The 13,023-nt window shown below is 38.5% G+C and overlaps 1 protein-coding gene across 1 annotated transcript in view; it reads left to right on the top strand.

The window, feature by feature from the left end:
• The window catches only part of LOC140240266 (NPC intracellular cholesterol transporter 1-like), a 42,525-nt gene that overhangs the window by 3,542 nt on the left and 25,960 nt on the right, over positions 1–13,023 (top strand). The window contains exon 2 of the mRNA XM_072320051.1: positions 10,862–11,995. Coding sequence (XP_072176152.1) covers positions 10,862–11,995 — 1,134 coding nt within the window. The remainder of the gene's footprint in view (positions 1–10,861; positions 11,996–13,023) is intronic.

Genomic DNA, 13,023 nt, shown 5'->3' with positions numbered 1-13,023 from the left:
TCATGTGCTGAGGCATCACCTGATCAGTACAGTGGTACAGTACTTTGTTGTCAGTCGGCTTTTAAAGGGAAATTCCATCCTGATATTATGGCAGGATAACAATCACAATCCAAATACCTAGATTTTTGCGCCCGTTCAGACTGACAGATCTACACATAATATATCCAACAAAATGATAAGTGCTGTAGTTTGTGTGTTTTGTATGATGGGACCCCAAAATTTAAATCACGCAACTTCCTTTGCTGCAGCATTCACACACTCACCACGTTGCGACTTAAACAAAATTCCAAAATACATGTAATCAAACTAAGATTTCTTTGGATTTGGATAGCAATGCTGATCACATAATATTTTGTGGGAATTTTACATGAGGATAAGTATAGGCAAATATCTATTTAAGATTTCAATCATGATGCAAATTCGGAGATTTGTATCAGACTGCTGAAATAGCATTAGTTAGTGTGAATCCAACTATTAAAAGTCCGTCAAGTCCAAGAAACCCCTGTTTTTGATTTTGTTGAAAATTGCTTGAAACATATTTGTACGAGGACACTTCGAGCTCTTGAAGAAAATTGAAATATCAGTTTCAATACAGAATATATAATCAGGTTGGGAAAGCAGGCAAACCTCATCAGGTGTCAGTGAGTGTGATTGTACTGTACTGTTCCAAAGCCATGTTCTATGAAATGATTTGCGATATACACTTGTATCAGAGATTTAGGCATATTATGGTACTACAAACAATGTGTAGGGACCTTCAGTATTTTGTCTAGAGAGTAGTTTCAAATTCACCTTATCCTCTCATTGTTTTGTCTACCAGGAAGTCAGTGCATGAGACACAACATAAAGAGTATTCATACCATAAAAATAAACAAAAACAAAATGAAACAAAAAATACCCATTACCCAAGCTGTTAGGCAATATTGTACATTCTACAGAGCTCTCTATAGTGTGCACCGTGCTCACTTTGAATCCAAGCAAGTCCTGAGTGGAATTATCATCATGTCAAATTTCATGAATTTGATTAGAAATATTATAGTGTCCTCTTTAAATTGTCAACTCTGATTTCATTCCTTATAATTTTTAGCATTATCATATTATATGTTTGAGAAAAAGCCAGCAGTACCGGTCAAATTCATTGATAATCTGTCCTCACTAAAAAAAAAAATGAAAAAAGAAAAGAAAAAAAAATTCAATTTGAGACAGAGACATGTTTGTGTACATTTCAATTTTTGGAAATTCTTTATGTGCCACGTTTGCATGCCAGACTTGCCTGACAGCATGCTAAGTTTGCATTTACATTAAGCTCTGTATTTTGGTCAAGCGCACAAACCCACCCAAATCAATCCATAAATCGCCAAATGCCACTCGACAATGAAAGCTTCACACGCGATCCTATTCCTCTCTGTAATACCTGGTACAACACATGCATGGTGATTGAACATCCTGTGGTATTTCTAATTGGATTTTCGCGTCATTTCCAACTTTCTGCCCCTGTTTTGTGTGCATAAGTCATGCCTGGACAATGATGTCGCTACTGGTCATTTGAAAGAAAAGTAATCATCATAGATTTGTCTTAAAATTTACATCAAAGCACTTTTCTGACTCAAGATTTTAACCATGTGCAGATATATGGAAAAAAAAAAAAATCTTTTAATATGATAGTGCTTCCAAAACAGTTCTAAGATGAGTTAGGGATAGAAACAACCAATAATGTAAAAATGTATTGATTAATACATATAATCAACGTTTACAGAATGTGAACAGTGATTTTATTAAAGTCATTTCCAGGCCTCGAATTAACCGATGGCCACCGACAGCCATGGCCGTCGGTGCCCCTCTCGTTGGCCGCAATGCCTTTTTTTTCCTTGATCAAAGTTACGGCCAAAAAAAATGTGCCCTTTTTCTTTTGGCCGTGGTGCCCTTTTAGAATGAAAGTTATTATTTATGAAGTATAATATGCCCTTTCTCAAAGTCTACACTTTAATAATCTTGAACAACTTTCCTGATCTCAAATATCATACCTTCAGTTCACTCGCGTCCCAATATATCTGATTCAAACTCAAAGTATCTTTCCGAGATACGAGACGACGTGTAGAAGTCTACGTACATGTACGCCTGACCGGCTTTTACCGTCCCGACTGCCTCCGCAGCGCAGCGGCCATAGAGTTACTAGCTAGGCAGCGGCGGGCCAGAGCAAGTGGTCGCAAGCCATACTAAAAAATGCCAGGCCTGTCGGACTGCTGCGAGCATTGCCATCTCTCTTGCTGTGCATTCATGCCCGCATGCTCAAAGCAAAATGGCGCCGGAAGTGCTCCAAAGCAAGCGCGGCGTACGCGTTGAGAACGTACTGTATTACAGAACCTACATCATATTGCGTATGGCCTACTGCCTAACGTCGTCTGCTGCGGAGAGATCTTATGCGTGCGTGCGCTGCTGGAGTGTAGCAGCACGGTCGATAGCATACAGCTCTATGGGGCATTCACATCACGTATAAACACCCAACATGCCCTTTCCAATGTGGCCTTGGTGCCCCTCTGACTGACCTAAGTGCCCTGGCCTCTTGGAAAAAGTGCCCTTTTCTAATACCCCTTTCATAAACTCATCCTCCTATTATCCGCATAAAAATAATGCGGACAATTCAATAAAAAATGCGTTCACAAACTCTGAAAATAATCCGCATTATTTTTACGAGCGCCCGTCCTGAAAAAGGCGGATAATCGTCATGGTGACTGCACACCCCCCTTCTGCGGGAAAGACAGGTGACGTTTGACCGCACCCCGGCAATTATCCGCATTATTTGGGTTTGCGTTCATAAACTCAAAATCTCGTCCCGACGCTGCTATTATGCGGATAATAGAAGGGTCGAAATAATGCGCATTATTCTTTCCCCTCTCCGATTTTACGACCAAATGTTGCGGATATTATCCGCATTATTGAGTTTATGAAAGGGGTATAAATGGCCTTGCCCCTCCAAAATCCTATTTCGAGGCCTGCATTTCCAGAATGAACTGTCTACAGTTATAAATTAAGAAAATTAGTTACAAGGCAGATAGTACACAGTTTTATGTACAATACTGCAGCGCTGTCAACATTGGAAACTAGTTGAGAGTGAGACTCCCATAGGCCAATGCTATAATTTAGGAGTCAAAATGAGTGAGATCAGTAGAAATGCATGCAAATGAAATAAAGTTTTAGAGTGAGAAAGGACCAAAATGAGTGAGTCTCACTCTCAGTGAGTGAGAGTTGGCAGCCCTGATACTGGTAGTCATAGCAGGGAGTTGCCACCTCCTTGGTCATAGTGTAGCACTATGATACATACAGTGTACATGGGTACAAGTACTGTAAAAGTTGATATTTTCGCGTGACTAATTTTTCGCGCTTGGCCTGGTCGGAAGAGTTTCGCGTGTTTTTAATTCCGCGGAATCAAGACATCACGTACAGGCACATATGGCAAGCAAAAATATTCGCGTGCTTTTATTTTCGCGCTAGTTTCTGGTTGCGCGAAATGCGCGAAAATTTGAACACCGCGAAAATTTCCACTTTTACAGTAGGCATACATGCAGGAATTCAGCCTATGTCATTGTATTCATTGTGTGCATGACAGAGCCGTGAAGTTTTGTTTTGTTTTTGTTGTTGTTGCTTTTTCGGGGGGGGGGGGTTTGAAGTGAAAACAGTAATTTAAAACATTGAAGTGCCCTCTAGATACCATTTTTAGTCACGTGTTGTTCAGTGAGTTTTGATTGTCTATTACCAGTCATAAAATGAACTACAATAAGTCTTTTATGGGTTTAAATGGTAGCGGTACCATGCCCTATGATCCTTGCATAATTTGTATTACAACACAGAGACCATCCAGACCCAAGTCCTGATAGTACTGTGTACACGGTGTATGTAATCATCATAGAAATAGACTATTAAAGCCAGGGGAGGTTTTGCATTGAATTACTGGACTTTGGGCAAGAGTCATGTGTAGCAATTTTGGCTCTCAGTTGAAGGACAATATGACAGTACTGTATATGTAGGCCTACAGTGTACAATATTGTAGGGTAAAGAATTTAAGGTGAAACTGTATACGCATGTTAAAGCATTTTACATAGTCTGCATAAATATTACAAACGTATGGGTATAATGTACGAACATGCACACGATGTACAACATATAAATACTGGTCGGCAATTGATCACTATGCAGTCACATGACGATTTAAATGCAGCAAGGATTGAAATAGTTGTATTGCATGCAGTGATAGTAAAATATTAAATACCTTCTGGAATTTGATTGGCCGCTGTCTAGACTAGAATGAAATGGTTTAGTACATTGTACATTTCATAACAAATACAGTCAAACCTGTCTAGTATACTGTATAGTGTATTTAAAATAAGTGGCCATTATGTAATACAGGTTTCTGAGCACTAAAATATTGCTTTTGTTTGACAGGGATTTTTTATTTTTTTTTTAACCCGTTGAGGACGGACTGATTTTGCAACAACATTGTATTTCCCACAGACACCTGCCCGAGTATACTCGGGACTCGTTCTCAACGGGTTAAGTTTCCGTACATGTACATGTACGGCAGGTGGTTGCCAAAGACACGTGGCCACTATAAAGGCAGGTTTGACTGTATTGCCTTTTTTGTCAATGCTATGAACACTGGACCGTCCACAGGGAATATTTTCCCCTTAAAAGACAATGATTTTCTGGTCTGTAATTTGTCATTCATGAGGAAAAGATTACTTGTGAGGATGTCAAGTGTTAACTAGACTTGGAATTTGTCAAGACTGACAAATTAGGTGATCCGATTTGTTTTAATCGATGATTCGAGTCCTGATCGCAATAGGCATGACCATAGGTTTCATCTGTGTTTAGAGACATTGGCCGTGTGATGTTTGGATTCCCATTTAGAAAAGAGAGTCAGGTCTGCCATCTTTGGTACCAAATTCGGTATACACTATAACGAAGATACAGAATGAAGTATATTTGACCATTGACCCAACTTTGCACAGCCAAGATGGCATCTGAGCAAAAAGTGGTTATTTTGTTAAATGATTCTTGTAACATGGTCTTTGCGTGTGGAAAATATGGGAAAGATAGGACATGTATTCACCAAGATACAGGTTGAAACATTTATGACCTTTGACCCTAATTTACATACCCAAGATGGTGTCTGATCAAGTAGTTGTTATTTTATGAAATAATGTACGTGACATGAACTAAACATGTGCAAAATATGGGCGTGATAGGGGCTGGTTTTCTTGACTTATTGCAAAGAAAGTTGCAGAAAGAAAGAAATATCTCAATACATCGAAGATAAGTTTGATTTCAACCAAGTTTTTTTTTGACGTGATCTCGGCGTCGTATGAAAAATTGGAGAGAACAATGACGATAGCCCATAGTCTCAGCTACAACATATTAAAATCTGGGAGAAATTCACCGAAGAGTAAGTGAACTAGTGCTCGATAAAGACCGCCATGTCAATTTTCATTTCCAGAAAAATTCCCTCCCATAGAGATAACACGTAAACTGGTTAAATTTGACAAGGTTACATTATATCCATTTTCACGAGGTGAAGACATCATCCGATTAAATCTTTGATGAATAGAACTTAAAGAGTATTAAATTGGCTACAACATACTAAAATCTGGAAGAAATTCACCGAAGGGTAAGTGAGCTAGTCGTCGATAAAGACAATCATGTCAATTTTCTCATCTAGAAAAATTCCCTCCCATAGAGATAACACGTCATAATGAAGATAAAGAAAGAAGTACATATGACCTTTGATCCTACTTTGCACAGACAAGATGGCGTCTGAGCAAAAAGTGGTTATTTTGTGAAATGATTCTTGTAGCATGGTCTTTACGTATGCAAAATATGGGAAAGATAAGACATGTATTCACCAAGATACAGGATGAAACATTTTTGACCTTTGACCCTAATTTACATACCCAAGAAGGTGCCCGATCAAGTAGTTGTTATTTTATGAAATAATGTACGTGACATAAACTAAACATGTGCAAAATATTGGGCTGATAGAGCTTGTTTTTCTTGAGTTATTGCAAAGAAAGTTGCAGAAAGAAAGGAATATGAAAATACATGGAAGATAAGCTTTAATTTCAACCAAGTTTTTGGGCATGATGCCGACTCCGTATGAAAAAACGAAGGGCACACTTACGATAGCCCAAAGTCTCAGCTACAACATACTAAAATATGGGAGAAATTCACCGAAGCATAAGTGAGCTAGTGCTCGATAAAGATAGTCATGTCAGTTTTCATTTCCAGAAAAACTGCACTCCCATAGAGATAACACGTAAACTGGTCAAATTTGACAATGTTACTTTTAATCCCTTTTTACGAGGTGATGCCGTCATCCAATCAAAAAGTTGTTATTATATGACTGAAAGACAATTTAATAAGCTACAACATATTGAAATTTGGACGAAAATCAACAAAAGAATAAGTGAAATACGCTTGAGTGAACTTAAAATTTGATGACGTCATTTTGAAAATTTACTTTTTTTACTTTATTAAGAAATTTGATATCTTTTAATCATTTTTCCAGCATCGCCAACCTATGAAATTACATGTACCACTCATCAGCTTTCAGAATATGTAAAGAAAATGGGGGGTCACCGTCCATCCTGACGAGCAAAATCGGATTTAAAATTGGCGGTTTTTTGGCATTGTTGGACTGTATATCGCCATTGACGCGCGCGCGGAATTTCAACTTTGACGGGTCCGTATGACGTCATATTGAGTCAAATTGACTTAAAACTTGGTAGAAATATTCCTTGACATTTCAGGCATCCGATAAGTGTGAAAAAACCGGAACTTTCTATTGCATATGAGCTGTGCGTGCGTATATGTGCGCGCGCGTACGCGTCCGTCCAATTTTTTCAATTTTTCAAAAAATGCTCCAAATGGTCTGAAACGTGTGCAAAAAAAATTTGAGCTCGATTTGAGCATACAAATATTTCAACGCGCGCGTACGCGCACGTTTTAAGGGAAAATATGAATTCTGAAAATATGAGTAGAATGCGCATAATTTGAAATATATGTGACGTAAATTTCATCGAAAAATTCCATTCCATTAATGACATATGATTGAGAATGTGTTTTCATATAATGACGTCATAGTGACGTCACGGTCGACTGATCACTTTGATTTTAGTTCGATTGCCGTCTTAGGGACATGATACATATATGGTATGATTTTGACATTGGTAGGAAGAGGACTTTCTGAGCTAATCCATACACAACTTTTGCGGAGAAAGAAGAAGAAAAAGAACAAAGAATCAGTACAGATACAGAAGGTGATCCGAGAGGATACTCGGATCACCTAATTACACAGAAAAGGCAATATGTGCAGTCTATCTGTAAAATCTGAAATAATGTGGCCTTTGAAAGAGGAGGACAAAGCACAGTATTCTCAAGGTAAAAATGAAAGAATTCAAAGAAAAATATATAATATCTGTAGGCTTGTCATGGAATCAACAAAGAATTCAAAATACAAGACGCATATCTGCCAATGTACAGTATGTAAATACATATATATATGAGTGTACACATCTACAATATCTGTATTATTGTACACAGAATGCCTTTGATGTACCGGTACACCTTGTATGTTGTACACTGTATGTCATTATCATTTATCCAGATTCTGGTTCACTTGGAATGCATGAAAAGACAGTTCCTCACACCACAATTTCTGTACAGATTCCATGTATCCCCTGTTACTTATTGCAGGATCTTGATTAATGATTAAACTGATACTCCCTGCTTTTTTTTTTAGGGTCAGTACACTGTACATAAAATGCACTACATTGAACTAGTACTCATGTGGTGTCCAAGGCACAATTTCCCTGGCCATGGATAAAAGTGCAGTGGGAATATCACTGAAGTTGTATCGTGAAGGCAAGGTCGTGGTTTATCTTTCCGAAATACGTCATGTCAACAAAGATCTTGAACCCACATTGAAGTATCCCTGATCAAGAGACAGACAAACATGGCACCATGTGTGCTTTTGCACACGCTGTAAAATGTGCACTGCATGTGACTTTGCTGTGCAGTTGTACATATCATCGCTGGGGTGATAAGACCTTGTATCTGCAATTTTGGTGAAAGTGAGTTTTTTGGATTAATGGTCAAATAATGGGTTAAGTGATGTCCCATCCAAATCCCAATTGTCTTACTCCAAAAATGAAGCCACCACAGCATGTCAAAGGAAAGGCTATCCCATTCGCCACAGTGCTTTGGCCGCCATGTTTTTTGGCTCTAAACATTTGACATTACGAGGTCTTATCGCCCCAGCAACGATATACATTGTACAGAGTTACATGTTTAACATGTCTTCTGAATTGATGTGAAGTTGATCAAATGTTTTACAACATGATATCAGTAATCTCTCACAAATGAGCGTAATATTATGGTTTATTGATATTTTGTTTTGAGAACAACATGAGGCGAGGTGCCACATTCAAAGCGCTTGACTGAGGCGAGTGGAACTCAAAAGTCAGGCAAATGTTATGGAACGATGAGAAAAATATGCTTGCCCAAATGGGCAAGTAAAAAGTCTTGAAGCCACCTTTTCCCCACTTTCTCCCCACTACAAACCCACTAAGTCAAGTAACAGAAGCCCAAAGATAATGACTGTTTTAATAGTGATGGAATTCACAACATTTTGATTTTATTTCAGCAACTTTCCAGCACTTTAATAGATGGAGAAGCCCCAATGCAATGCAATACCAACACTTGATGGAACCAAGTTTGTTAATACTCAAAAGTGTTTAAGTGTGCTAATCAACTTGTGCTGTTTATTCAAATGATTGACGAACAAGTGATTTTCTACATATATCATTTTCTTATATTTTTGGACTTTATTTCAGTGAAGTCCATGTTCAGGCAAGTGTTTTGCAATAATTGTAAAATCTACTTGCTCAGTTGGGGAAGTGCTAAAAGTTTACATTTTACATACATGTACATTATATGCAGCACCCAGTCTGTGTAATGAAATTGCTTCACAAATGATATCAAATATATATATATGGTGATAAGCACAATCAGGGTATGCAATCATGACTTTCTCACTTTAAAAAATTGTAACTTCTAAAAGAATGCACCAACTGACTTAAAAATTCACATGCAGCATGCCAAGACATCAGTAATCACATGTGGTAAGACAATAGCTAATTTCTTCTCATTTACTGTTAATTATTTAAGATTAATTACCAAAAAGTCCCCCAAAACCCACGTAATGCGTCAAAAAAAGCGTTTTACAACTTACGTAAAATCAAGATTTGAGGTCCATATTTTAAGTCTACCCCTATGTGTTTGGTATCAAATTAATGGATTTTTTCCTGGCATTGCTTGCATGCAATAAAAAACAGTGGTTCTTTCAGCTGGAGAAAGTTATAAGGTCTGAAGTCCCATCCTGGTAGGAGTGTAATGCTGGCTTATTTTTGTGACATTGTGACCTTTTAACCCATGCTGTACAGCTATACATGGAGAAACAGCTTATTTTTTCGCTTTTCCTGAAAGTACTGAAGACACACTACAATATGGTGTGCTGTTTGCCAATAAATGTTCAGCCAGTTTTGAGTTTTGAGCCATTTTCAAATGCTGAGTAAAATAAGTGCAGCCGTTTTTCAGTACTTTCAGTTAGGTATATCCTGATTTGACTACTTTAAAGAATCTTTTCCCCTTATTGAATATCCTTGTTTTTTTAACCATGAATTGTACATATGTAGAAATCTATTGTGTGAAAATTTTAGCAAATTTGAGCAATAGGAACTTATTTTTTTATATTTTTACAAATTGCTGAGCATAAATAAGACCGATACACGCCCATGTAATACTGCATGAAGGTCATATGATAAGTGTTCCGTGTTCATATTTCAATGCTTGTTCAATTTCTAAAGATATCATAAGCAAAAACATAGTATTTTGGCTTAATATGTCATTGTTTGAGTGTCACAGCTTGGATATCAACTCAAGTCATCATAAATCTCACATTCATTCTTCTATCTGTGTTTACAAATATGAGAATTGATCCAAACACTGTGCGCACATTCAAGGTCAAACTGTACAGATAATTTTTAAGATGAAAAATATAATATCTTCCAAAGTACCAGCCCTAATTTCATAAAAATTTGTAATAATGGCCACTATATGTCTGTTACCTATTCCTGAAAGTTTCGCCTCTTCACTCTCTGGCAAAAGTGAAATATGATAAAATATGTAAAAGTGGTTTTATTTGAATTCAAAATAATGCCTACAAAATTGATCATCCATTTCGAGAAGTGAAAATATGAAATTCATTCATATTTTGTGATATGTCATGGCTATGTGCTGGTGGTGAATGAAAGGGATATTTATCAGGAATATCTAACAGCAATATCAGATGAAAAAAGCATTCTCCTTTTTTTTAATGAATTTTTCCAATATATTAGTCATTTCAATGTAATTCGACACCCCTAATTTAAATGCTAATTTATGCGCAGTTTAATGCAAAATTTTGACTCTTTCTTTACATGAAATGAAAATTTGAACACTCAGCTACAACAAACAACAAAAAAAGCATTTTCACCAAGTTTTTTCATTTTTGCCCTGTTACACAATTGCATACCCTGATTGTGCTATTGACCATATATATATTTTTTTTTTAGCAGTCATATCCAAACTCTGTCGCAAATTGCTGTGTGATGGTTACAGGAAAAGTATCCCTGTATATGTACACATGTAAAACTGTAAAAGGTGATAAGTTTGCTTTCACAGAGCACTACAAATGTAGATTTATGTATTGGCCCACTCATGCTGTTGTTTATAACATATTTTTGTCCCTTTTTTTTTCAACCCTCTGTAGGATGGCATCTTCATTCATGAGCCAGGGTACTGTATGTGGTATGACCAGTGTGGCACAGATTCGACTACCCAGAAACCCTTAAACTGCCTGTACAACAAGCCAGCTCCTCTCCTCAATGACTCCAAGGGTCTGGAAATCCTGAAGGAGCTCTGCCCCGAGATGGTCGCGGAGGACGAGAATGCCACCCGCACGTGCTGCGCCACCTCCCAGCTGCTCACCTTCCAGGGCAACATGAAGCTGCCCGAAGAAACGATGGGGCGGTGTCCGTCGTGCTACAAGAATCTCGTCACCCTCTACTGCCACCTAACGTGCAGCACCAACCAGAGCATGTTCGTGAATGCCACAACAACTCTGCCTTACCCTGGCTTTGATAGTGGTTCTGATGCAGCTAGCGCAATGTCCAACCGAAGCATCTCAGAGGTGGACTATTACGTCCTTAACGACACTGCCCAGGAGATGTTCAACTCGTGCAAGAACGTGAACTTCCCCAGCAGTAACACCAAAGTGCTGTCGCTGTACTGTGGGCAGTATGGAGCAGAGCACTGCACGGCACAGCGCTGGCTGGACTTTATGGGCGACAAAACGAACCAGCAGACGCCGTTCCAAATCAACTTTAACCTCTCGTCTCCTCCCGAGTCTATGGAATCCATGGAGACCAAGGTGTACTCGTGCCAGGAAGCAATAAGCAACGACACGCAGCCTTGCAGCTGCCAAGACTGTCCTGCATCCTGCCCCCCTCTGCCCCCACCTCCGACCACCAAGCCGCCCTTCCTCATCTTTGGCGTTGATGGATACATGGTCATCTTCACCGCAGCCTACGGTGTTTTCGTCATCTTCTTCTGCACCGTCAACATCCTGACCCTGTGCTGCTGTAAGCAGAGGAGTGATGGCAGCCGGGGCGAGTGCTGCGACGAAAACTCCACGTCCATCAACTCCGTCAACGAGACTGGTACTACATCGCAGATCTCGGAAGAGGATGTCGGATGCAAAGCAAGCTGTGGCCTCGCCTTCCAGCGCCTCTTGGAGTTGCTCTTCCAGAAGATTGGCACGGCTGTGGCTGCTCATCCCCACGTCGTCATTGTCCTGGGTGTAATGGTGGTAACAGGGATGTCGGTGGGATTCATCAAACTCCAGGTGAGGATTTTCATAATTTCATCTGAAAGAAGATTAGACATGTTTTCAGGTAAAATTGTGTCGTGTGCAGAGGAAACATTCCCATTCTAGTAACTGTAATAGCCCATTCTTTTATCTGTAAGCACCTAAAGCTGGCACAGGTATAATGGTTGTGAAAAATTATTGTATTTTCTGTTTTACTCAGGACTAATCTAACAATTAGCCCTACTTTGGGGCGATGTCATTCATGCAGTTGGATGGCATCATCCACAAAGTAAAGTGATCTGCTTTTTTTTAATGATAGATACATGTGGGCAATTCCACGGTATGTAGGACACAAATGCCGAAAATTCAAAATTATATTTGTTTCAAACACCATACATTTTCAGACATTACTTGAGTTGAAGTTTTAAGAATCATTATGTTTTTCAATAAAAGCGGCCATTTTGATTTTCAAAATGGCTGCCAAAATATGCCAATAACTCAGTGGTAAGAAAGAGTGTTTTGTCACATAATTTACCCTCTGTATATCCACTTTACTAGTACTCTAAACAACAATCTTTTATATGCATGCAGTTATCAGACAAGTCTTTTACCACATGATAGAAAGAAAAAGCTGGTTGCTTTAAAGAATTTTATTAAACCTTTTAATTAGTTTGACAATGATGGATGTAACGTCAGTTACCAAAAACAAGAAATTTTTAACTTTATTCATCAAAGAAAAAGAGCTGTATGATGTAACTTAGGATTTCTAATGTATGCCCATATGCCTTCCTTTCAATACCAGAAAATAAGGATACTTGGCATACTGGAGAGTCAAATGAACACATCAAAGTGTGTAACGTCAGTTACCGAAACGTCATATACCAGTATGTAACGTCAGTTACCATGACAGTAGTTATAACTTAGGCAAATTTTTTGACTTAAGGCCATTTCAATACATCTGGGAAGTCAAAGGTTATCAACAAAGAGCAGCAATCCCTTTGATAGGGAATGATGTCATCACCATGGTACACTGTATGTCCACGGATACATTTTTTTTTGTTCAC

The sequence above is a fragment of the Diadema setosum genome, chromosome 16 (assembly GCF_964275005.1).
Source record: "Diadema setosum chromosome 16, eeDiaSeto1, whole genome shotgun sequence".
NCBI classification, from domain to species: domain Eukaryota; kingdom Metazoa; phylum Echinodermata; class Echinoidea; order Diadematoida; family Diadematidae; genus Diadema; species Diadema setosum.
This window is presented reverse-complemented; position numbering and strand designations above follow the sequence as displayed.